The 26,508-nt window shown below is 45.0% G+C and overlaps 2 protein-coding genes across 5 annotated transcripts in view; one reads left to right on the top strand and one right to left on the bottom strand.

Moving 5' to 3' along the window:
- NMNAT1 (nicotinamide nucleotide adenylyltransferase 1) overlaps positions 1-26,508 on the bottom strand; it is a 260,444-nt gene that overhangs the window by 168,653 nt on the left and 65,283 nt on the right. The window contains exons 2-3 of one of the 3 annotated variants that reach the window (XM_085609794.1): positions 10,937-10,986; positions 10,720-10,791 (exon numbers count right to left, since the gene is read on the bottom strand). The exons of 1 other annotated variant lie outside the window; for it this stretch is intronic. In XM_085609794.1, coding sequence (XP_085465920.1) covers positions 10,720-10,762 — 43 coding nt within the window. In that variant the 5' untranslated portion in view covers positions 10,763-10,791; positions 10,937-10,986. The remainder of the gene's footprint in view (positions 1-10,719; positions 10,792-10,936; positions 10,987-26,508) is intronic. One more of the 3 variants, XM_085609795.1, reaches the window with a different exon arrangement.
- Positions 1-26,508, top strand: part of LOC146868336 (uncharacterized) — a 57,817-nt gene that overhangs the window by 29,483 nt on the left and 1,826 nt on the right. For both annotated transcript variants that reach the window (XM_085609800.1, XM_085609798.1), the window contains exon 6: positions 8,703-8,769. In XM_085609800.1, the coding sequence (XP_085465926.1) occupies positions 8,703-8,769 (67 nt within the window). The remainder of the gene's footprint in view (positions 1-8,702; positions 8,770-26,508) is intronic.

Raw genomic sequence — 26,508 nt, 5'->3', positions numbered from 1 at the left:
TACACTGAGACAGCATGGGAAAAATACACAGATTTCAATAAAGGTCTCTTTCCCTATATAGGTACAGTTACCAATAGTAAGCTGATACGTAGATTAACCAGAACCCTTGAAGCAGTAGTGAACGAAACTATTTCCGCCTTAGGCAATTTAACAGAAGAGCAGTCTGCTATGCGGATTGTTGTGCTTCAAAATCGTCTTGTCCTTGACGTCATCCTGGCCGATAGGGGCGGAGCTTGTAGGGTCATCGGATCAAGTTGTTGCATTTTCATACCAGAAAATTCGCCATCTGTATATAAAGCCATAACTCGCCTTCATAAGATTGTAAGCCAGATACACCAGAATCCAGGCACCTGGACTTGGTCCGGTTGGTTTTGGAGTGTATTATCTACCTTTGGATGGAAGGTCCTATCCTTCCTAGGTATTGGCTTTCTCATACTATTCAGTTGCTGTCTATGTCTACAATGTGGACCAGCGATCTGTGGTCTGTGTGCCACATCGTGTATTCCACCACCAAGATTTCATTCATCACGGAAGAAGAAAGAAGAACAAATGATGCTATATGAACAGATCGATGGATTAATGAAGATTGATATCTCTTGACGGGCAAGTAGGGGACAAGGAGGGAATGTGGAAATATGGATTTTTCTGGTCAGTTATGTCCCCTATCTTGGACCCCAACGGTTTCATGTATAAATCACAAGTACATGTATGTTCCCTCCAGTTCCAGTTATGAAGACGCAAACACATGTGCGTCCACCGCCAACATGTCCTCTTTCAGATCCGCCATGAATGGGCCGGATATTCCATTCCTGAGTACGAAAGGCCACCGGCTTTATATGGTTCACTTATGACATTTTACAGTCCAGGCAAGTAGGCCCCGATTCTGCCATCAAGCTTTTCCTGCCTTCTGCCTCTGAAAGCTCCAGTCTGAGCTCGCATCTGTATCCATGAACTTTGTCCTCATTCTCTGCGCAGCTAACGGTGCCTGACATCAGCCTGTTGCCTGCCAAAAACTGTATTTCACCTTCGAAATTATCTGCTCCGCTCCCTACCCATTGCATTCCTGTCTAGTAGTTTAAGTAAACATTCTTCCAGCTACCGAGCAAAGGGCCCGGCTTCTCTGTCTTTATGCAAGTAATTCATAGCCCTGTTACTATGGAAGATTTCTGCCCCCGCATATTGTGTAGACACTTAGACGCTTGTACACGCACTCATAGTCAGTATAGAATAAGATTCTACTCTAAGAGACCTCTCTTTTGGATAACATAGTTCTTTAAACATAGGATGTTAGATATGATTTGGGATTAGGTTGACTTGACTCTCCAGACTTCTGTCGCCACATGTAGAGCTAAATGTCAAGTCCCCTTCACCCCCTAGTTGCACGTCAATCACACGTCATGCTGCTGCGCGCGCATTTCTGCCAAGTATTTCTGCTGACATTGCGAAATTCTTTCATGGAACCACCCTATTATGACATCATACCTGATGACGTTCTTTAGTTACGCCCAGTTACACCCACTTTTGCTACGCATGTATGTTTTATCTTTACTATCAATTGTTACGCCTCCTCCATTTGTTTCACTGTAATGCCTATTGTATAAAAATGATTACTTGTCAATAAAGTAACGTTCTTCACTTCCTGAACCTTCGTGGTGATGGAATATGGAGCTCCTCAATTTAAATTGATTCTGGAATAAAGCCCGTTCCGAACCTCTAATACCACGGATTCTGCCTCTTATTTTACTGAGCTATTGTTATAGATTTTCCGCATCAAATTAAGTTCCGGTAATTAAATTATTTACCACAGACTTCCTGAGATGGGCAGCCACCATAGCCATCACCTTGGTGAAGACTCTAGGTGCAGTAGTAAGACCAAACGGAAGGACCGCAAACTGGTAATGTTGCGAACCTACCGTAAACCGGAGATACTTCCTGTGCGACTTCAGGATTGGGATGTGAAAATACGAATCCTGCAAGTCGATGGACACCATCCAGTCCTCTTGTTGCAGCGCCTGAAGAACCTGCGCTAGGGTGAGCATCTTGAACCTCTCCTGCTTGAGAAACAGATTCAAGATTCTGAGATCCAGGATGGGTCGTAACCTGCCATCCTTCTTGGGAATCAAGAAATACCGGGAGTAGCATCCCTGACCCCTTTCCTGCTCCGCACCTTTTTGTAACAAGCACCTCCTTCTGAAGAAGTAAATGATCCTCCGTGCAAAATCCTTGGTAAGGAGGAGGGAATTCCCTGAAGGGAAGGGCGTACCCATTTTCTACCAGATCTAAAACCCAAAGGTCCGAAGTGACCAGTTTCCAATCCTGTAGAAAATGGGTAAGCCGGCTCCCCACAGGACCTTCATGATCCAGAATGGTGGATCCAGGGTTGCTTTGCTGCATTACCAGGAGGGGATGGGGAGGTAGAGGAGGAAGAGGTCCGACGACCTGTTCCACAAAGGCGACCTCTGCCCTTACCCCTGTAGGACTTGTACAAGGGGTTTTGTTGCTGTTGCTGACGGGAACCACGAAAGGAAGACTTCCCAAAGCCACGGTATCTTCTATAGCCATAACCCGTTGCCTGAGACTGTAAGCCCAAGGATTTTGCTGTGGCCTTACTGTCTTTGAACCTTTGCAAAGCAGAGTCCGCTTTTTCTCCAAAAAGCCTAGATCCGTCAAAAGGAAGATCGAGAAGGGCAGCCTATACATCAGGAGAGAACCCAGAAGACCTTAGCCATGCATGCCTTCTCATAGCAATGGATGAGCCCATCACCCTGGCAACCAAATCTGCCGTGTCCAGGCCAGACTGGATGACTTGGCGAGCTGCAGCCTGCGAGTCTGCCATTACCTCACTAAAATTTCCCCGATCTTCTTCAGATAATTTTGGAAGAAGCTGTTTGGCAGAGTCCATAAGGGCATAAATGTATCTACCCAACAAACAGGTAGCGTTGGTGGACTTCAAAGCCATACTCGCTGAAGAGAAGACCATCTTTGCAGATTGTTCAAGTTTCTTGGAATCCCCGTCAGCAGGAGCCTGCGGAAAGGCACCCGTGGACTGCTTTGAAAATGAAGCCTGCACCACCAAACTCTCAGGCGAAGGATGAGATGAAAGCAACACAGGATCCACTGAAGCAGGCCTGTACCTTCTGGACACCCACCTTGAAACTGCAGAAGTAGAAAGAGGATTGCGCCACACCTCAAGGATTGGCTCCGTCAAGGCATCATTGAATGGCGAAAGTGGCTCAACCACAGAGGACGGAGAATGAGGCACCTCTGTGAGCAGATTAGGCTTATACTCAGCCATAGGGAGCTGCAGATCCAAGAGCTCTGCAGCCTTCCTTATCACAGTATGGTAAGGTGCAACTTCCTTCGAGGGGGAAGATTTCTGAGAAGCAAAGTCCCACTCCGGAGAGGTGTCAAGTCCACTTGCCTAACACAGACCCTCAAACATATCCTCAGACTCATAAATGTCACCTTCCTAATTTCTTCAGCCTGGTACTGTTCCTCCTCTAACAACCTCTGCGCTTCTTTCCTCGAGCGCATCTTCGGTTGCGGCGTCTGCGGCGCCACACGTGGTGTCGATGGCTCCAGGCGCGGCATCGAAGGCGGATCTGCAACAGCAACCGGCGCTGAGCGAATCAGAGAAGAAGGTTCGCAGGATGGAGCCGGGGACTGCACATACGGCGTCGACATCCTCAGAGCCGGAAAATGCCAGGTCGGCGTCGTCGGCATGAATGGCACAAAGGGGGCCTGAGGATAATGGTGAGGCACCCCCAAATTAAATGTCAGGGACCCACGGGACCCGAAAGTGCACCAGAAGGGTATGAGGCCCTGGTAAACACACCATACATCGCATTTAAAAAATGTGAGGGATCCAAACCTGGCATTGGAAATTGAGGATACTGAGCCGGTTCGAGATCCAATCGAGGCACCTCCGGAGTCGGAACCGCCGGGGCCACAGGTGGAGCCACAGGAGCTGAAGGAGCCTCAGCATCAGCCGGATCCGACAAACCTTCTGGAGTCGGAGAAAATCTCGGTGTCGGTGACTGCGCTGGAGTCCCCTTGTACGAAGGAGAATGGGTCGGAGTCACTTGAGTAGACACTGAAGGTGAAGGAGAGACAAAGTCCTTAACACGACGTCGAGGAGCCGGAGAAGGCGACCTCGAAACCAGAGGCTTCGACGAATGGCGCCGAGATCCATGCCTCTTCTTCTTGTGCTTCCTCTTCGAGTCATGTGAAGTCGACGACCTCGCCTTCAAACGTTTTCAACCCCTTTTTTCACTTTAGCCATGTACAGTTTGGCTTCCCGTTCATTCAAGGCCTTCGGGTTCATCTTTCTACAGCAAGAACAGCCCTCGACGTCGTGATCTGATGATAAACACCACAGACAGTCCTCATGGGGGTCAGTGATCGACATATGACCCCTGCACTCTTTACAGGGCTTGAAACCCGACCTCCTTGGAGCAGACATGGCAAAACCACAGAAGGAATTAAGCCAAAATACAAAAGTATCTAGCAGAAAGTATGAAGAGTCCCAGAAAAACCGTTAGCGTCGACAGCGCGGAAAAAAGGGAACTAACGTCATCACGCCGACACGGCCCTCTTATGGCCCCAGTGACATCATGCGGAGCCGCGTGCGGAGCCATAGCAGGGCTTGAAACCCGACCTCCTTGGAGCAGACATGGCAAAACCACAGAAGGAATTAAGCCAAAATACAAAAGTATCTAGCAGAAAGTATGAAGAGTCCCAGAAAAACCGTTAGCGTCGACAGCGCGGAAAAAAGGGAACTAACGTCATCACGCCGACACGGCCCTCTTATGGCCCCAGTGACATCATGCGGAGCCACGTGCGGAGCCATAGCATTGTGACGACCTCGTCGGCGTGGAGAGCTAGGAAAAATTTCAGCGGAATGCTGGCACAGGGGATATTCATAAGGTGAGGAATCCACAGGCAGATCTATCCATCACAAAGGAACAGTTACCTAAACACAATATGGCATATAGAAGAATCCAGGCTGCACCCTGTGTGTATAAAGAAGGGGAGAAAATGTATTTAAATACATTGATTAACAGTTGCGTAGTATGTGGGTATGACACCAGCTATCCGAGTCTTTCTAGTGTTCCCCATGTATATAATGGATTCAAGTGCATTAGGTTTAGTGCTCAGGTGTTTAGTAGGTCTGAAGTCTTAAAGGATTCTAGCAGGCTGTCCGACTACATCGCTATCTGTGTTTTCCGTAGTCCCCTGTATTCTTCTCTCCAGAGCGCCCCACTTTCTGCCTTCTGTAAAATATTTTCTCGCCAAAATTACCAAACCAGAGTAAAGGAGAGAAAAACACAAAGCAGTGGAGTCGAGGCTCTGGAAGTCTTTAAAGTAGATATTCAGACAAGGCAGACAGGACGATGTCGGAGCTCATGGCTGATAAATTCCACAGCATATGTGCTTTGTCTAACAAATCGACCAGGATTGTCACTGCTCTCCTCCATCCGAGTTTCAAAAGTGATCTAAACAAAAACTACCAATTCTGCTGGTTCCATGAAGATGTGCAAACATACCTTCACAACACTCCTGAACTTAGCTGGGCCTACGAAGGAGTGCTGGATTGCTCCGTCTACCAGGGACTTCCTAAGGGCCAAAAAAACCTTTCCTCCACGCGACCATATCCCTTGCATCTGAGAGATGGAGATCCTGGCACCCTTCCACTGGACCAACTTGACTTTCCTCATGTGTGCCAAAATCAACTCAGTGTGCTGGTGGCAAAGAGGTTTGAATACCAGAACTTGATGGGACGTAGCAGTCTTGGACCTATGGGTGTGACCCCGGTGGGCGCGTTTGATCTCAAAATCTCTACCAAACGAAAGACTTTGGACCAACAGGAGCCATTTTTCCAGAAATTCCGCTATAGAGGAGGTTCCAGATTCAACATATTCCTAAAGACCAAAAATCCAAAGATTGCCACGCCTGTTGCAATCCTCCAAGTCCATCATTTTTCGTTTGAGAGAGGTTAGCATTGTGTCGGATCTAGCCAGACTCTTATGTTGAGCAGATATATGATCTTCCGCCATCCCAATTCTAGTCTCGCATTGGATACCCTGAGATTAAGGTCTTTAAGATCCATGTGAATGCCAGACTCCTCAACTTGTAAGAGACCGGTATTGGTTTTGGTGCTTTGGGCTATGTCCTGCACCTTATTCAGTTTCTTCAAAATAGCTTCTAGCATAGTTGTCCTATTTTTCCTTTACAGAAGAGGGGATTTGTTTTTGACCTTTTGAGGTTGCCCTTCCCTTCCTTCTTTCTCCTTCTGGTCCTTTGAGTTAGTCATTGTCAGCCCAAAGCTTGTCAAGAAATAGTGTTTTCACACAGTTTCAGAGATATCAGGTTTACACAGGGATGTCACAGACAGTGACCCAAATGGGTGAAAATAAAGCTGAGTCACACAATGGGAGGCTTGGCCTGCAGTGAGAAGAACTGTATCAGCCAAAACCAAATCAAGAGCATGAGAAAAAAAGAATCATCTATTCCTCAAGGTTAAGCACACCTTCCTGACTGTACCGGGGTTGATTGAAGCAGAAAGTCCCCATGCATACATGACACCAGATAGACGACGAAAGTGCCCACAAGTTGAAGGACGATTAGGTGCAAACACGTTACATGGCACCAGGATGATGTGAGGAGATCACTAGTGACAGCATAAAAGTGACTGATGAGTAATCTAGCAAGTGGGTCGGGTGGGAGAAATGTAGTCAAGAGTCATTGAGGTAGGTACAACAGATTGGTGGTTAACCCATGAAGAGAGCAAGGAAGCAAACAGCAACAGACCTGGTCAGGCAAAACACTGTCATGGTGAACAGTTAAAGAAGATTTGTAGAAGGTTTTGCACTGTGCTATCGCCAAACTAGGTGCCACATGTGTGGAGCAGTAGCCACTTCATCAGTATCTGGGTGGGTGAATTGTCAAACGGCAGGAACCTCCAGCACCTCACCACTGCAGTTCCAAAGAATACAGGCCAGTAGAATAATAAGGAAACAGGACGGGCAGAGGATCATATGCCATCACCATTCTCAGCGCCATGCTTATAACAGAAGCCCAGTCTCTGGGCATGCTGCAGTCTTCCAAGCAGATGCAGGTGCCATGTGAAGAGTTGCTGTTCTACCCGCTGGTGCACGCGGCTGGTTTTCAGAGTTGTGTTGTGCCTCCTGGCACCACGCCATACATGGATGCTAGAGATCAGAAGGGAGCAACAGCGCTTCACTTCTTCATTTACCACAGCACTGCCATCTTAACGGTACGGTGCTGGGATCAAGCACAGCAGGCCGGACACGACACACAATACCAAGGGTGCTCTGCTCAGCACAAGACCACAGACTACATCGGAAGGATTAGCGGACCCCTTAAGGACCGAATACGGTCCTCTGTGAATTCCCTAGCTGTCGGATGGCTGTGATGACGGGTAGGGCTCTTAAGAGCTCACAATAGAGCGGCCATCTTCCACGCGGGCAAAAGCACGCCAGCCCCCCCTCCCCACCATATGTTCTAATGAGCAAAGATCACTTTGATTCTGGTCAGTGAGCATCCCAAAACTGTAAAGCATGCCCATATTCTGAAAGCCCTTCAGAACCTTACAATTGGTGGTGGGAGTGAGCACAACAAATGCAGATAACATAACAAAGATCCGAATTTAGACCTAATTACCCAACACACAAAATGTCAAAAAATGTGCAAAGATGATGCTCTCATTACTCTCTTTTACTGACACCTTCAAGTGCTAGCACAAAACTATATATGGAGTTGCAATGAGTACAAATTATGTAGAACTGGCAACAACATTCAGGTTTTTGTCACAGGTGATTACGGTGCCATTAGTTGTGCTGGTACTCACTGTGATAGGTAAAATAACAGACCGCTAAGTGCCAATCACAGATCATTCACCAGTTCTGAACATGCTCATTGTAGACCCTTACACTATTGTGAAGAAATTCGGTGTCTAGTGAATGCTAGATCTGAATACACTCCCCAAATACAGATAGATGCAACATTTTGGAGTGCATACCGTACACAAAATCATGTTCACTGTAACATTCATGTATGTTTTTCATACAACAGCAGACTATCTTCTCGTTGCAATTCTTTTATTTACTTTTTATATATGTATGAGTCTTTGTAGCTTGTGATAGATGCGACTGAGTTGAGTCTCGTTAATTGATTGTCCCTGCTTTGGTGATTGTTTTGTTTTAATCTGTCTTAATAATTTATAATCAAATTTATCATGAATTACCACACGTCACAACTAAAAGGTACTGCTGAACAAGGTCATGAAGTGCACCACAATGGATTTGAGGCCATACACCTCAGCAATATCAGATGTGTGCAAACCTAGATTTTTAATAGCACTCAATAACTTCTTATTGACGGAATTATGAACCAAGGTTGCTATTGTAGAAGCTTGGTGTAGGCCTAACCTCTGAAGTAGTTTAAGTGCCCACTGTGTGCAAGTCTGAGGTGCCCTGAAACAGTATTTGGCACACATGGTGGTGCTATGTCTATCAGGAAAGGTTAGTATAACAAATATATGGACATTGAGATCATAAAAGTATGAACAACACTCCAGGGGAATTACATCTTAGGAACATGAAAGTTGTAGGTATCGGAGTCTTGATTTTTTTTGCATTTCAAAACAAGGACTACTTTCTCTTTTTAATTTTCTTGTGTAGGCTCACACCACTCCTGAGCTGTACTGGCTGTCTCTGGTTCACTCAGTTATCAGCGTTGGATCTACAGGTAGGTAAGAGTATTCTTAACAGCATAAGTAGTATTCACAATACAAGAGCGGCTAACTTATAAGAGTTGTATGAACTTAGATTTAGAAACCTGAAGTTCTATATCAGCCAGTTTCATGAACTACTAAGATAGTTTGGGTAAATGTTATACTCCTATGTAGGGGAAGGCTCTATATCCTTTGAAACTAGTAAATAATGAAAGGTTTTCGAGTAATGTATCACAGAGGTTATTAGCACAAATGCACTGTTTAAAAACACATTTCTTGTAGAACAGAATAGCTGATGCTTCCCATCTGAAGTACAACATTTATTTAAATTCTTCTGGAAACAATCTTGTGGAGCAATGATACAGGGTTGAGCCAACATGTTGCAGCGCCAAACCATATTCAGAAATGGACCAGACAATTGCAGCTACACCCACTTTGTTCTGCGCGAACTTTCCTTTTACTCTCAAGAACTCTTTTACACAAGACTATATATTTACTTAAAAACCCTGAGAAAGCAGCCCTAGGCATACAAGCCACATAAGGTGAAACACGTGTTGGATAAACCTTGTATGGTTGTATCACAAACCTTTTGCCAGAAGACCTGAAATAAAGTTAGTACTCACGCTTAACGAGCATCATCATGTTGTAGAAATAATGCTTTTTTTTACCTGCACCTTTGTACTCGAAAACCTTTCATTTCAAATTGCAAGTGTGGGCCTACAATTCGCAGCATACGTGATACTTTTTGCAGAAAGACTAGGCTAAGCAAAATGTCACATTCAAAACGGACTCCATGTTGAGGGGCAACAGAACAGCTATGTACATTTTTAAAAAACATTTTATTACATGACTGTGCAAATTACTTCATCTGAGGGTTTCTTGGTCGATTTCAAGGGCCACAGCATTTCATGTTAAGCACAAGTCAAAGCAATCAGAATTCAAACTACCTCACCGCTCTGTAATTCAATGACAACATGGTCTCAGTGTGATCAACTCAGCCCTACATTTCGACAATGCTCTATACCATTATCCTATACATTGTCAGCTTTGGACAACTCAAAAACACATGTGTCAAATTCCCTTTGTCCATACCATCATTTCACTGGGAGTAGTCCTTTAGCCTAACATATACTTAAGAACTCAAGTGTATCCACCTGATGTTTAGATCATATAAGAATTTATTTAGACCCATCTATACAACAAGAACATGCCCTTCCATCTCCCTGTTCAATGGTCAACTTCTCTTTACGGATCAGTTTACCAGGAATATCATCATTAATTATCGGTTTGTAGGCCCAGTTACAAAGATGGTAACCTTACAATTTCAAAACATATTCAGTATTCAGCATATTTATAGGGAAAATTACCCCTCTCATTTACTAGAGACATTTCTACTCATTAGTTTGAGCAAGCCGAAAAAAGCGATGATATTTTGTACTCCACAAGATAGTGTTGTAGAAGAGATTTATTGATTTAAAAACGTTTCCAACTAACTGGATTGTGCTCAAGAATTGCGAGTGAATGATTAACATAAACTGCCTCCCAGGGATGAAAGTTTCATTTTGATCCGCTGTGTACCAGCTAGATAGAATGTGTGACAGTGATTCTTTTAATGTAAAGCTGTTAAAGCATTTGAACTTCAGACTCTGTATCACACTGCCATCGGAAGAAGGCGGCTATGTGTCTGTGAAAGAACTGTAGCATGCTGTTTTTAGTAAAACAATAAATAATATTACAACTAAATGATGTGCAGACTGAAAGCTACATGCAAAAATTATCAAACCATGTGTCTTCAACCCAAAATGCCCACCACCTGGAAGTTTGACATTGGTTAGTGAACAGCTGATCGAAGACTAAGGAAGTAGTCGCAGAACAAAGCAGTGGGATTTCTTGAAGCAATTTTCAGAGCCAAAACGCGCAATGCATCTTTAGACGATATCTTCAAGTGTTTACAAAAACATCACCTCTCCAAGCTGCAATGAGAGTTCGACTGTTCCTCCGTAGCATCTCTGTTATTGGCTGTAGTCATACTTTTTCTAAAAAAAGAAAACTGCAATCAGATGTCACACCTCATCTGCACAGTCACTTGTTTAAGGCATTGGTAGCCTGCTACCAGCCCTAAAGAAGGGATGACAATATTTTCTGAAAAATCTCACTGACGAATATTTAAAGAGCCTTTACCTGAGAGGCTATTTCGACTCAATGGGGGCAGCCATCTGGTCAACAAGTCCCTAAAAAAAGGAATAATTCTGTAAGCCCTCAAACAAGCAATAGTAACTCCAGTGAGGAGAAACAAGCTGGATTTGGCAGTTGTAAGAAATTCCCAAACATTTCTAATACAATTCTTCGGTAAGGTATTGAAAAAATCCAATTTCTTAAGTACATAGGGAGATAATCTGTTGAACTCATAGGGATTAGGATTTAGCTACTGTCCTTGGCAAGAAATACTTATTGTCAAAGTTCCAGTGGCCAGTATGGTAATCAGGTTTCCCAACAAGGCAGTGTCTGAAGGGCCAGAATGATTGTGGCAAATAACCTACTTGCCACGTTCAGCCTGACCTGCTGTAGTGTCAGCCTGACTGACGTGCAGGGAGAGCTCCAGATTACCCACAGTTCCCTCTTCCTCTATTAGTGGATGTTTGTGAGCTGCTGCTCACCGCAGCCGAAGAGAGCAAGCCAGCAGATCATATTTTTCTTACCGGTTTCAGCTACTTTTGAGATTGCAGACACAACATCCTAGTAGAATGCTTGAGATATGGGATGAGGACCTCGAAAATTGCTCAAAATGTTCTCTCCACTAGGAAGAGTCAAACAAATTATAGAATGCAAGAAACATGATGCACTTCAGTAAACTATTGTACCTCTCCCTTTTTCCTCTCTTATTTGCCATCCATAAGTGACTGCTAAGGAGGTCATCTGGCTTTATAAACAGAGATATCAAAGGTGTCCGGATGACACTTATCTAGCGGTCAGGACGAACCCCCACAGAGGGGAGCAGCTTCCGCCAACATCATAGAACAAAACACAAAATGGGTTGCGATATCCAGTAATGTTGAAGGGCCAAAACTATCGTGCATGGAATTAGACTGACAATTCTATCAGTAATGTAATTCTGCTGACTCTCAGAGCTCGGTCACCACCACACAGTTCCATGGTTCAGTCCAGACCTTAAATGACAGAAGAAATCTCAAGCTTAAGTGAAAATCAGTGCTGTAAATAAACAAACTATGCATCAGGGTTCGTGTTATTTTCTATCTAGATGAACTGTTGCAAAAGTACAATATATTCGACCATTTATATTAAGTCTGGAACTGAAAAACATCGAAAGATGCTTTACATCTTTGGTATTTTTTAATAACCGTAGTTCAGATGGACAGTTGCAAAACTGTGACAGATGCCCTCTCCTAGCAAAATGGGGGTGAGGCAGTTTCCTTTAAGAAGAAAAAAAAAAATGATCAGTCTACCACCAATGGCACGATGACGCTGATGCCAATAAAGATAAGATGCTTACTTGGTGGGCAATATAATACAACTTAAATCAAGGTCACAAATGCGTTCACTAAATATCAATATATGAAATTTAAGAAAAATTGCATGTTTAATCACCCTAACGCAGTTTGGAAAAATGGAGGGGAAAGTGCATTTTTTAGCTCAATTATCCTAAAGAGAGTCTAACGTCTCTTCTACATTTCACTTCCTTTAATCTATCCTTCGTGCGACTTCCAAGTAGATGATCATTCAAATATCTTCTTTATGCATATCTTTGAAAATACAGTCACCTTCTCTCCAGATATAAGCGTGTTGGTTTAGGAAAATACACTAGTTTGCTGTCAAATTCACTCTAGTTCCACAAAAAATTGCTTAACATTTTAATGGTGCAAAAACACACAATTACTGTCTTCAGATACTTGCTTTTCATTTTTGGTAAATACATGTTTGTTGACCAACATTAGTTTATCGTTTTTACCAAGTGTTCACAAGTACTACTGTTGTGCACGGACCGATTCTGCCTTGCCTACCCATGTAGCACCATCTTATTCCATGGATGTCCACAATATATCAATAACTGCCACCATTTTGCAAGGACCAGCAATATACCATCACCCTGTAGACGTTCACTATAAGCCAGTCATTACCATCATTATACAAGGGTCACTACTATTCTGGGTGTGGTCATACCATGTACCAGAAATCACTACTATAACGTCAGGACTAGCATTACACCAGGGTCAGGATCCCCCAGCAATATGCCAAGAATTATCACAACTATGCAAAGGTGTAGGCACTAGTCTACTAGAGTGGCACTAGTATGCGGGGGCCCAAGATGCTATTCTTCATGTCACAGTGATTGCTGAAATGTAGACTACCTGTTAGCCCAAGGGTCTCAGGCGTTTATACATGACCATCTCTGGCACTCTCACTCAACATTGTCCCTAGATATTATAATAAGTCTGAGTTTGTAACTAGCAAAGAGTAAAAAACACCCAACCAATTTTCAACTGCATACTCCGAATAAACATTCAAGTACAAGAGAGCAAGCTTGCACTACCAATTTGCACTCTTTCAGTGCACTGTTAGTACCATGAAAAGCATGATAATAATTGAGTACAAAGTCAATGCAGGTCGAGTGGGAGTGGCACTAGCACTGTGTATACCTCTTCGTGATTGGCTTTGGCTGATAGCTAACTTTGCCAAGACACTCTAAAAGCATATCCCGGTAATGCTTAACTAAGGCCTTCAAAGCATCGATTCCCCACAAATAGCTATATAGACATCTATAAGTTATCTAAGTTGGCATGGGGTTTCTGGTTGGCTAGGGTATACACCTAAGCCAGGCAGAACCCACCACTCTAGTCAGGGTAAAGTAGGTTCACACCCAAGATAACCCCTGCTCATCCCCTTGGTAGCTTGGCAGAGCAGTCAGGCTTATCTCAAAGGGAATGTGTAAAGCGTTTGCGCAACACACACACCAGTGACACACTAGGCACACCACAAATGAGACTGCACACAAGCTTATATCAAAAATATCCTTTGTAGTCACAAAACACATTAGACCCCAACTCACTTTGTAGTATGAGAAGCACATTAGACCACATCACATAAATCACTGCGCCACTAGGCACTTGTCATAGAGGTGCATAAAAAGTCACCTAAGGCCACAATTACATCAATTACTGTGCCACTAGGCACTGGTCATAAGAATGCATAAACCATAAAACACATACATCACTTTGCATCAACTTAGACAATTGTCACAGCATTACATTTAGTGCACTAGCTCAAATAATCATATGTTGCACAAGTCAGGTAGAAAGCATCACCACTGTGCCCCTCATATCATCCAGAAACTCCATTACATTAGGACATAACATTAGGACATAAAATGCAGCCATCAGGTTAGGAAGGAAAACACAGATTACCAGGAGTCACCATAATTTCTAGCTGGTCATAAATCACCATATGTCCTTACAAACCATAACCCATTTATACAGTGGTCTCCACAGGAACACTCAGGGCACTGGAACACCTGCTGTCTCTTTATCAGGATTATGATAATTTTAGGAAAGTAACTTGGGCAGGGCCGGGACCTCCGTTGTGGGTTTCTCTCCCATGCCGCCACCAAGCACTATTTCCTCAGGGACCTGAGGTTTCTTCCGGCCCCCCACGGTAGAGCAGATGAGGGGGGACAGACACTCACTGCCCCCGGCGGTGGGGAGACCTTCCTGTCTCCTAGTGGTTCAAATGGAATCACGGCCACTGCCTGCTTTTGGGCGACACGTGACTTTTGCCAAGAGGTTTGGGGAAGGAGCCTCACTATGTTTCCAGGGCGTTTGCAGGCCTTGAGCCCTCACAGGGCTCCCGGTCACACAACCAGGAAGGCGAAGGGCAGAGGCACTCCTCCGGCCTCCCGTTCTGCCGACAGCCCTCTCACCTCTCTGCTGAGCCTCCGGTGGGGCTTCCTTGCCCTGGTCGGCTGCTGCATCGCATGGCAACCACGTTGTGGATCCATGGCCTCCTCCTAGCTGGCCCTGCCTTTCTCCTTTGGCTCCAAAGCAGTTGCCAGGCAACGCCCGGGGCTTCTTGCTCACCCTGGTGACACGGCTTCCTTTGGCTTCAACATTTGGCCGCAAATGCCAGGGAACTCTCGCTCGGGGTTCCGGTCAGCGTTGCACGGTAATCATCTGCAACCAGGGCCATGCAGCTGAGCCCCGGCTGTGCACACTGCCGAAAACAGAGACAGATGACGGCTGATTAGCCAGAAACCAGTCCCAGGATGCTTGTTTACGGTCCAGGGAAGACATGGCTTGACAGTTCAGGCTGGACTGTTCCCATGAGGCACAGGGTCAGACTGATTTGCATATGGCCATGTCTGAACTTGGGTGGCCGAGTGAGCTAAAGAATGATGATGGATTAAACCCAGATCAGTTGAATGGGGGTGAGTGCTTGCAATGTTCAACACTCCGTCCATCATCCCCTTTGGTTTTACCAGGGAGAGGGGTAGCACTGCTCCTGTCTCAGCTCCACCCACCCACCCCTAAATAGCCACAGGCAAGGGCAGCACAATAGTAAAAATGAAAGCGCCCCACACGCCCTGAAAAGTGCAAGAAGCGCTTCACACGCTTTCTCTTAAACATAAAGGTAGGAGGACAGTCCAGTTCCTCTAGTGCTCCAGACAGGAGGAGCCACTGCAGGTCAATTCACCCCTCACATCAGGGCAGCGCTCCTCACATAGTCCGCAGTTTCCTTTCCAAGCAGGTTCTCTTTCAAGATCCAGCAAGGACCTTTCCATGAAGTCTTTAATATCCCTGAGCTTTCTAACCGGAGGCAAGCACACACAAGCCCTTGGAGATTCTTCACAAGCAGGATACCACAGCAGGGCAAAAAGAGTAAGTTCTTTTTCTTCACCACAGACAGAAGCAGCAACTGCAGGCCATTCCCACACAGCACACAGCAAACGGGCTGTACTCCTCCTTACAGCTCTTCAGCTCTTCTTCTAGGCAGGGTCCTCCTGTTCCTTGAAGTAATTTAAAGTTCTGGGTTTTTTAGATGTAATAGGTATGCCCCGAAATATCATTGTTCTCTTTGTGCCAAGGGTCTCTGAACCCAGTCCAAACCAGTCCTGTCCTCTCTGGTGCAGCATGACCACAGGGGGCGGAGACAGCATTGTGCAAAAGGAGACACAGCCTGTTCAGGTGTAAGTACAGCTCCTCCCACCATTCTAAATGTAGACCAGGGCTATTCAGCCCTGCGATAAGTCACCCAGGCAAGGCAGGGCACACCTCAATCCCCCCCAGTGACCATCTAGAGTAAATGCACATCTCAGCTCCTGTCACTCACCCACCAGACGCTGAATAAACAAACAGCCAGGGGCACACAGAATAGTAAAGTAAGAAAATGCCCACTTTCTAAAAGGAAAAAAAATTATTATTAGAGAATGCACTCCTTCCCTTATGTATGCTCATTCTTCAAAAAACATGTTTATTGTTATCCATTAATGCGTGCGTGACAGGTGCTGTGTACCGTCCTAAGGCACAGCCTATATAAGCAACATATCATGGGGCGCTTGTGTGCACCCCACCTGCTGCACTGCGAAAGTGGGAAAACTTCCCTCCATATGTCCATTTCTTCCAGCGTTATCCATAGTAATCTTGAGACACCGAAAGTAGTCAATATTTTTAATCTCTTTTCGAATTTCATGAAACACTGCTGAGACGGCATCCTTTCACCTTCCAACTTTATTTAAACATCTTTGACAACATGGCAGTGTACAACTGCGTGCGCAGACACTACAGATGTAGGTCTGAGATACATTTACGGGGCTACTCATGTGGGAGGCACAACCAGTTCTGCAAACCAACTAGTAGCATTTGATTTACATGCCTTGGCACATAGGCGTGTCTAACTGCAGATTACGGCAAACGCGCCGAAACAGAGCTCCCGGACCAGGCTGTGAAATCCTGCAGTAATCAGCAGCGCAGTTGGGTCCTCTAAGGCATCATCCTGCCCCAAAACAAACAGAAGAGGAAAAGAGAGCAGTTTTCAGTGGATCCGCATTGCCTTGAGCAGAAAAACAAGGTGCTACGCACAGGGTGTGCAGCGGACTACGACTACGCTGAATGCACCAGAGTCCCTGGCTGGCTGTGCACTGCCTCTGCGACCCCGGAGACCTGTTTATTATCACTCCCCCACGAGCTAGTGTAGCCTGGAGGAATGAATTGATTAGCCGCCCAGGAATAAATGCAGAGAAGCAGACATCAAACTGCTGATCCGCGGTAAGAGCACCGCCACCATATATGCATGTACCACCGCGAGGCCTTAACGCTGGTTGGGCCGGAGACAGCAATTGAGACTGGGCGCGGTGGGGGAAGGAACTGTACAGACATACCGCACCACAAGCCACGTTCAGGACGCACCTGGGTTGCCTCTCCAGCCCCTACCCCAAAAGCTATACTGGGGCAGTGGAAAGTAGGGACTGTCCCAACCCCATGCGACGAAGGTGCACGGGGGGAAGCTACCAACAAAACTACCGTCCCGGCGGCACGCACAAACCGGCAGTGGTGGGGCCGGCCCTCCTGCGGATCTTCCTTCCGCTGAGCGAGCCCGGAGGACTTGGACGGCGGCTGGTGGACACAGGCTGAACCCTCTTCAGGCAGTTGAGAGGCCGATAGGGGGGTGCGGATCGAGCGCGCTGGCCCCTTGGACCCTGGTGGATGAGGGCTTGGGCATGGAGGAGTGACGGTGGCTACAGCGCACTACACAGACAACCGGTGACCCAGGGCTGACCACCATCCTCCAATCAAAACTGCAACAGAGTTGGCTCCTGATACCTTGAAGTAAGGTGTAGAGGGAAGGACACCGGATACGGGGCAGTCCTCCGGCCTAGACCACATGCGCTTGAAAACAGAAGACAAACAGAATCCACTCACAGTATCGCGGATACAGGTGGTGGGGGAAGTGTCCCCACGGGCAACTTCAGGGGAACTTCCTACCAGTGTCAGGAACTGACACTACTGCATACCGGCTATGCTAGTGGAGGACCCTTTTGAGAGCTATTAGACACCACTACCAAATATGACGCATATCGTAGATCAGCAAGAGTAAAATCAATCCCCCCCAAGAAGTTAAGAAAACACAGGGATAATTAATTCAAAGGCATAGAGACTGTGTTGCACCTGCCCCCCTTGCCACTATCTGATATGAACTGACTGCCCGGGCACTTACCGCAAGGGTTGCCGCTGGCCCACTGATCGAGCTTAAAGTGCCCTAGGAAGGACACGGGGGCCGAAGAACAATTCAACCACTACACAGCTCGCCATGGGGCGCACAAGGGGGAAAGTAACAGAGCCAGCCACAACTGACGGGGCACAACAAGACAAACTCGAGGACTCTACCATAGCGCCCACAAAGGATTGTATACCACCGACAAATATGGATGCAACTCCGGACAAACAAACTAATACTACAGGAGGTTCGGGATTCAAGGAAAGCAATCGAACAACAAATAGGGGTGCAACAACAGGCTTTACATTACTAAAGGCAGACCACAATAACTCCGGGTATCCATCCTGAAGGAAAATGTAGAGGATGCAAAAGGCCGATAACGAAGAAACAATGTTCGTATTGTAGGTATGCCAGAAGGCTGTGAAGGGCCCAACGCAACAAAATGTATTGAAAAATGGCTAAGAGACACCGTGGCCTCAGAGGGACTGATGGACCTCTTCTGTGTCAAAAGAGCACACAGAATTCCTGCGAGAAAACCAATTGTGGCAGCACCACCTCAACAGATGATTGCCCGGGTACCTAATTATAAAGATCGTGATACATTGCTTCATAATGCTAGAGAAAAGTCCCCAATACTATATGAAAATCAGCGGATCTCCCTGTATTGCGACTTCACAATAACAGTTCAACGTCAAAGGGCCTCATATCAGGCAGTAAAAACGAAGCTAAGAGCCCAGAATCTCAAATATTCTTTATTGTACCCAGCCCGCCTCAAAATCATGCACAAGCAAAAGTCATATTTTTTTAGGAACCCAGAAGCAGTTGTTGGCTTGGTGGAAGAGACATTCCCATCTAGTAATTCTGAGAGATCAACGCAAGGCACCTACCAGGTTTCACAGCCAACACCGACCTGGAAAGTGCGCCAAGGCAAATTAACCCAGAAAAACACAACCAAAAACCCATCGCAAGAACAAGTACTCGAAAGTTGAAAGTCAGCTTTAGTTACAGCAGCAACGTTCAGAGACCAAGATCTCCCCACTTCAGCCAAGTCCTCAGAGGACACTATGCACTCGGACTCCGAAAACAGCCTAACTTTATTCCCTCCCATCACTCCGCAAATAGTGAACGATTGATTACCTGGGATAACTTCCTTATGTGTCACCGCTCACGATCTGAACATACCTTAAATGACACGAGCAATATATTCTGATCTAATCCCCATCTCGCAATAACACCCAAGCTTGGTAAACGGCCTAGGTCCTGCCTGTCTTATCACGATAGTAACACTCAAGATCACACGTGATCTACGAGACACAGTAAACATGTTCCCCACAGCGAATGCAAGATGGTTACAGTTGGAACAGTCACTGATTTGGACTTTCTACTTTCCAAGTAGCGCCTACCACCTTTAGATATTTAGGCATCCAGATTTACAGGACACCACGAGACCTATTGGATGGTAATCTCCGGAGGGCAGTCTCCACACTCCGTACCCAAATAGCATTTTGGACGTCCCTTCCTATATCGGTGGCAGGCCGTATCGCAAATTCCAAAATGGTCATGCTCCCATGATTACTTTACTATTTCACCAATCTTCCAATAGTGATCCCGGCTACTTTTTTCGCAGTCCTGAATACACTCCTATCATATTTGACATGAGGAAAGGCTGCAAGAGGGTAGGACTTCCCAAGTTGCAACTGGGGACAGACATAGGAGGCATGGGTGCACCAGATTTCCATGTATATTGCTTCACGGGTCAGCTGCAATGGCTTGCATACTGGCTTGATGGACGCAACTTACATGAACTAGGATTTAGGCCGCAAGCCCTGGCCCAAGATACTCTGCACACCTTACTACTGCCCTAAAGCAAGATCCCACCAACAGCTCCACCATTATTTAAAATAGCCCTCACCTACTGGAGGACAGAACTGCAATACACAAACCAGCTGATCCCATATGCCCCCAATACCCCACTGCTGGGGATTCCTCCTCCTACAGGGTTAGTATTTAAACGTAGCATACACAAATGGGAAAGAGAAGGAGTGACAACAGCAGGGACACTATTTGCCGATGATATGATGCTGAATCTTGAGGACTTTACTCATGAACGGGGAGTTCCAGGATCCTAGTTCATTTTACATGCAAATTTAACTAAATATATCAGAAAACACTGGCACATGATAACACTAATCCTCCTAAACACAAACTAGTTCACACCCTATATCTAATGGGCAACGGTCGTCATTTGATCAATTGGATCTACCGAGTCATTTGCTCACATGCAGCAACACCCCTTACAACTCTAGGAGAGAAATGGGATAGAGATCTGGGCAGGGAACTGTCGGATAAGGAATGGGACTCCCTTCTGGAATACCCTTAAAAAGTATCAAGCAATACTAAATTTAAATTTATACAGTATATGGTGATACATAGGGCTTACCTCACACCACACCGGCTAAACAAAATGTATCCAGGAGCACAAGAAAAATGCCTAAGATGTCACGCGCAGGACGCTGAGTTTATGTACATGACATGGGCATGTCCACGCATTTCTGCCTTTTGGGCTCATGTTATAAGTACAATTGGAACTGTAATGGGGACTACAAACTGGGACACAGCAGAATGTTGTACAGTAGGTCTGCACCAACGCACTAAGAACCGGAAGGTACAGATTAGATTCACAGATTTGGCCTTACTTATTTCAAAATGATCCATTACCATGCGTTGGAAATCGGCCTTGCCACCTACTGCACAAAGTTGGCATGAGGAGGTGATCTTCTGGGGAAGGTCGGAGAGTGCAGTTATACGCAGGGAAGAATATAGAGGCCTAAGAAAAACACCAATTTCAATGGAGTGGGACACGATGTTGGAAACATTCAAAACTACGGAACCCCAGCACAATAGCATGAAATAGGACACTAACACACTCCCTAACCATTACTGAATTTAGAGAATAAAAGTTAAGCCTATAAATAAAACAGACGAAAATGCACAGCATCAGGATAGGATAACCCAAAAATAGCATCTCAACAGAGTTGAAACGTACAAGCCCGGTGCGCTTTGTCTGGTACACCGGGCACGGTTTGGTGGGGGTGCAACTGACGGAAGGGATAGCTTCAGGCTCTACACTCCCTCTCGTGACCTGCGTTCGGCCAGTCTTGGCCTCATCTGCACCCCCAGATTTAGACTAGCAAGATGGGGCGGTCGCTCATTTGCCAACTGTGCAATTAAATTATGGAATAAGCTACCAGTGGCTATGCGACTTCAACATAATTTTGCATTTTTTAGGAAATGCCTGAAGTCTCAGCTGTTTAATATCCACTAGTGACTGTCCCTCTCTCATCGACCATACACACTTCAGCGTCAAGACGCCGTTTGGCATTCGAGCGCTCTACAAGCTTCTTCATACTTATACTTACACTCTCATGTAAATAGTTAAGTGGAAAGGAGGGAAGGGAGTTGTTCTATTGTGTTTGAGATTCCTAAATATGAATGAATGAGTTGTGTTGCATTAATCATGTAATGGACACCTAAGCTACATACTTGCTCACAGAGTATAGCCTTTTCTGTATATCTATCGCCTGCGAACTATAGAAATGCAGTAAAAGGGCAAAATCGTAAGCTTTAATTTGCTGATACAGGTGTTACAATGCATGAATAAAACCAATAAAGTTTGCTAAAAAAAAATACAGGCCCTGGCACACACCGTGCACTTTACTAAGGACTTACCCGTAAATCAAATATGCCAATCCTAGACAACCAATCATATCACAATTTATACAGAGAGCATATGCACTTTAGTACTCGTCCGCAGTTGTAAAGTGCCCAGAATCCTATAGCCAACGAAAACAGTGTCAGACAAATAGGAGCCAAAAGGCAAAAAGTTGGTAAATAAACTTGTCAAAAGAGCAAGGTCTAACACGTTTGTTACAGATTTAGGATTCTTTGGACTTCTATATGTTTAAGCTGTTTCGTAACAGACAGTAAAGATTCATGAAGCAGTGCCATGTAATCACTACAGAATAAGTGCACATTAAGTAAGGATGAGCGATCAGAAAAACTCAAAAACGAAGCACAGTCAAAAGGTACAAAATAAATATTAATAATAATCGTAAGGAAATAGCTACACACAAAATCAAATCAAGGGGTCTCAAGAGAAATCCTGCTCTGTACACTTGGGCCTATAAAATACTTGACTGAGCGTGTTACAAACTAATACAATTAAAATGTGTAAAACAATTGCTTTTCAGTGACATGGGTCCATATGTCTTCATTAGCCAAATTGAGTTAACTATGTTGCAGTAAGAACATTCTCACACGGACTGAACTGGGCTCCTGCATTTTTGTGTTTCTCACACCGACTTCAAAACATTGAGGCATATGTAACAAAACAATAGCTCAAACTGGGGAAAGATAATCTTTTTTCAAAATTTCTGTTTAAGTATTAACGTTTTAAGTATTAATAATAGTTTAACCAGCACTCAAGAGGAGACAGATAACTGATATCTAAGGTTGAGTGGTGGTGTGGAGTTGCAGTGTTGCCCGGTGCTGCCTGTGTTTTTATCCATGATCAAAAAGAACCCCTCAAAGCAAATGGAAGGATATGTCCAATATAGAAACAAGTGGATACCAGACTGTTGCCCTTGGGCTACCATCTCTGTTGGCGATGCATGCTGGAATGGGGGTCATGTTTGTGCAAGGTGTGGGGTTTGGTGCTGCGACTTCTCCCACACAGGTATTCTACATGCATATGGTGTTTAAAAATTGTCTTACCTAAATACTGTAGTCAGCATATCAGCCACCACAATATATTGAAAGTAAACATATATAGTTAAGTAGAAATTTACTATTACTCCACATGCAGGTATGGTGACAATAAACATATATTCAAGTGATGCAGAAGGGAAGAATAGTAAATCTTTACTTACCTATATATACACTCATTAGTCACAACAATGTGATAGTTGATATTCTGGTTAAGAAAGTTTTTAGGAGAATATTTTTCTACACTATAGTCAGGCATACAACAGATTCACATGCCATGTCCATGCACCGACGTGCCGTACATTAGCTAAGAGGACCAGTGACACCTCCTCTGTGCAGGCTACAGTGACTGGGCGGTCATCAAGGTCATGACTAGCACAGAGAAGTACAGCCACAGAGAGACAAGGAAAGGTAGAGCGAGGCACCCTACACAAGAAGGCAGAGAAGGTAGTGTGCCTTTATGGACTGTACCAGATCAGCCTAACCACCAGAATGGTTGTCAGCCAATGGGAGGCGGCTGCGTGTGGGTCAGACTCAGTGTATAATGGTTACTACGCAGAGAGTGACTGTCTTGTAAGGGTCCTGAGAAATAGGTGCTGATGTTTGGAGCATAGAAACCAAAGGCACGAGGATTACTCCAGAAAAATAAGCACTGTTCCCAACCCTGCAAAACACAACCTATCAAGTGCAAAGGAAGACAATCTAGTACATCAAGTACATTGGAAGATAGTCAAGAGACTAAGGGGACCATGCATCAAGTTAGGCAATTGTGATTCCTTTAATAGTGATCATTAAGGAATCACTATTAAGGAATGGCAATTGTCTAAACATGTAGGTTTCGCTAAAATATTATCGATCCCTACACATTCTAATGGTTTCCCATTCATTCCTATGGGACAGAAGGCCCATTGGAATGAATGGGATTGCATTCGCAATTTGTGGGCGAAAGGCCACCCTGATACACCCAATACAGGTAAGTGTGCACATGTGGCACACATACATGCCCTAAGGACATGTGTGTGCGCCACATGGCATTTAGAAAAATGCAAAAAGTAAATTTTTCTAAGGATTTGCAAATTAACACCAACTTGAAGTTGGTGGTAATTTGCAAATCCTAAAAGCAGGGTTGCAAATTTTTCATGCTTCCTGCATTGGATTTAGGGAATTGCAAAATGCGATTACCTAAATGCATTCGCAAAATAGGTAATCACATAAATTGCGATTCCCTATTTTGCAATGTGCTTTGGCCTTGATGCATCCCAAATAGCTCAATACCGGTCGAAAACGGGCCGATTCGCAAATTGTATTTTGCTTGATGCATGTGCCCCTAAGAGTGAAGGAAAGAAAAAATGGTTGAATCAAAATAATAACTATGTATTAAATACCACTAAATGCTCCAGGGCGAATGCAGAAACAGCTAGGTTGCCCTTTACTTAAACTGTTTAATCACAAATGGCTAAATCCAAAAGCATAATCAATTGTTCAATTAGAAGAAAAGTCCATTGATCAATTCATACGCACACAAAAAAGGTTAAAAAAACTAAACAAAGACGGCATTGAAAACAACCATAAAGTCACATTACAAATGTGGCAAAAGCACTAGTGTAGTTCTGGTTAGGTCACAATTTCCATTGAAAAAAATGTTTTTGTTTTCTCATAACTTTGGCGCTGTTTGACTATTCTGCATAAAACTTTCCAATAAAAACGTTTGTCCACTTTGGATTTCGCATGGCAGGTTTGCAGCAATCCATCAAGTGGGGCAAAATATATGAAGAAAGTTGGTCAACAAAGTGACATTTCCCATTTCCATTACAGAAAAAAGGCTGAATGTTATTGCACTAAATTTGTCATGAAGGTGGAACTTTGCTCTACGAGGTGCTGTTGCTTGGTTTGGTGTAAATCGGTTCAGAAGTTTGAGAAATTAGCATTTTAAAAATGTTTAGGTGTGGGCACGAAGAGGTTAAATTATAGAACTATCTAGAATGTTAATTCACAGAGGTCTGTAAAACCAGGTTTGAGGACGTCCAAGAATACACATTTAAAAAAATATTAAAATCTGATTTGAACCCAACCATGATGGTTGAAGTAGTTTGCCACTGATGTCCTGGGGCTTGTCCTACTATTGCTCTGCTAACTGCACCAAGTACAACCCTCTCTATGCTTGATTTTCAAGGTAACAAGAGTGATCACTCACAGGCTTCTCAGGAGGTAATGTAGGGAGCAAGAGCTCAGAATTCAATCAAACAACAATCACAATAATAGAGGATGTGGCCTTATGGCTAGAGTGGTCGACCTCGACTTTGGGGAACCGGGATCGAGTCTCGGCAAGGATGCTGACATCCTGTGATTCTGGGCATATCACAAAATCTCCCTGTGCGTAACAACAACAAAAAAATGTGTCTGTCTGTGGTGCACATGTAAAGCGCTCTGATACCTACGTGTCAAGTTTGTGCTATATAAATAAATACCGCCCAGTCCATTTAATCGATCCAGTATATGGAGTTGTAATAGGTTGCACTAATCAAAAAGTACAACACCCTCCCCTCTTTCTCCCACAAACATCTTTTCTCCCTCTGATGTTAGGCGTCCTACAATTTCTGTCTCGCACGCTAGAGAGTAGGTGAGGATTAGGCTCAGGTGCAGATTGTTCAAAGTTCCCTTGTATCTGTTGGGCAATTTCAGCAAACGTGCAGGTTTATGGTGCACATCTCAGTCGCTCTTATTCCCATGAGCAGCTAGGCGAAGCAGTTACCTGCATTTGCTTGCAGCTGTCTGGGATATTAGCACACAGGTGCGGGATTGGCGCTCCCCGGCCCGTATGGTAGACCTCATTCAGGGCGTGTTCATCACAGAAGCAACTGTGAGCAGGTCGATCCCTGCGGAATTGACTTAGGCAGGCTCAGGCAGCTGCACCAGCTCTTGGCAGCAGGGCCCTTTGTGGTCACTGCTATTTGGTGCTAGCAGGAGTTGCAGCCTCAGGCCAAGTCACCTTCAGGTGAAGAGGCAGTTGCAGCCATAAGGTCAGTTTGAGGCTTCCTGCTTTGATGGCACTTTCATTCTTGGGTCAGCAGCGAGAGCATCGGCCACTAAACCTCACAGCAGGCTTTCCGGTTGTTTGATAATGGCACACTTCTTAAATACTCTCAACCACAGTTTCATCAATACAGCACAGAGAGACCCGGGGACCCCGTCTCAGTACAGATCACTCATAGTCTGATCTTTAAAGTTTGCCAATTTCATCTGGGTGCTCATGACGCCAGAAGCATGTTGGTCATCTCCTTCCTGGTGAGGCCCAGTCCTTCCCTCTGTCAGCAGACACGCTTCTAGGCTTCTTAAGGGCAGACTATAGCCATGATGTTTGCAGCCCAGACTGGACTTACAATGATATCAGCAGTTGTGGTTGCAGCCAGGAGCTGGGATGAGGCAGGAGTGGGACCCACTTGACACAAGTTTCCTCTAGCTCACTTGCATGCAGTCAGCTCTCTCTGGATGTTCCAAGAGATATTAGGGACATGCAGGACTAGTCTCTTCCTAGAATGTCTCTTCTTCCACAGGAGCTAGGTAGACTCCTTCCCTCTCTCAGAAGGCAGGCAGGATTCTGGGTGCTTCTGGTCAGATCCACAGCCCCTCCAGCACAAAGTAGTGGTTTCAGGTGATGCGTACTCATCTCTGAGATAATAGCTGTCGGGGAGATGCCTGCCCTGGATACACAGTGGCTTTCTTAGTACTCTGCGGAGCACTCCTTCCCTTGATAAATAAGAGCTTGG

The sequence above is a fragment of the Triturus cristatus genome, chromosome 1_2 (genome assembly GCF_964204655.1).
Source record: "Triturus cristatus chromosome 1_2, aTriCri1.1, whole genome shotgun sequence".
In the NCBI taxonomy this organism is placed as follows: Eukaryota; Metazoa; Chordata; class Amphibia; order Caudata; family Salamandridae; genus Triturus; species Triturus cristatus.
This window is presented reverse-complemented; position numbering and strand designations above follow the sequence as displayed.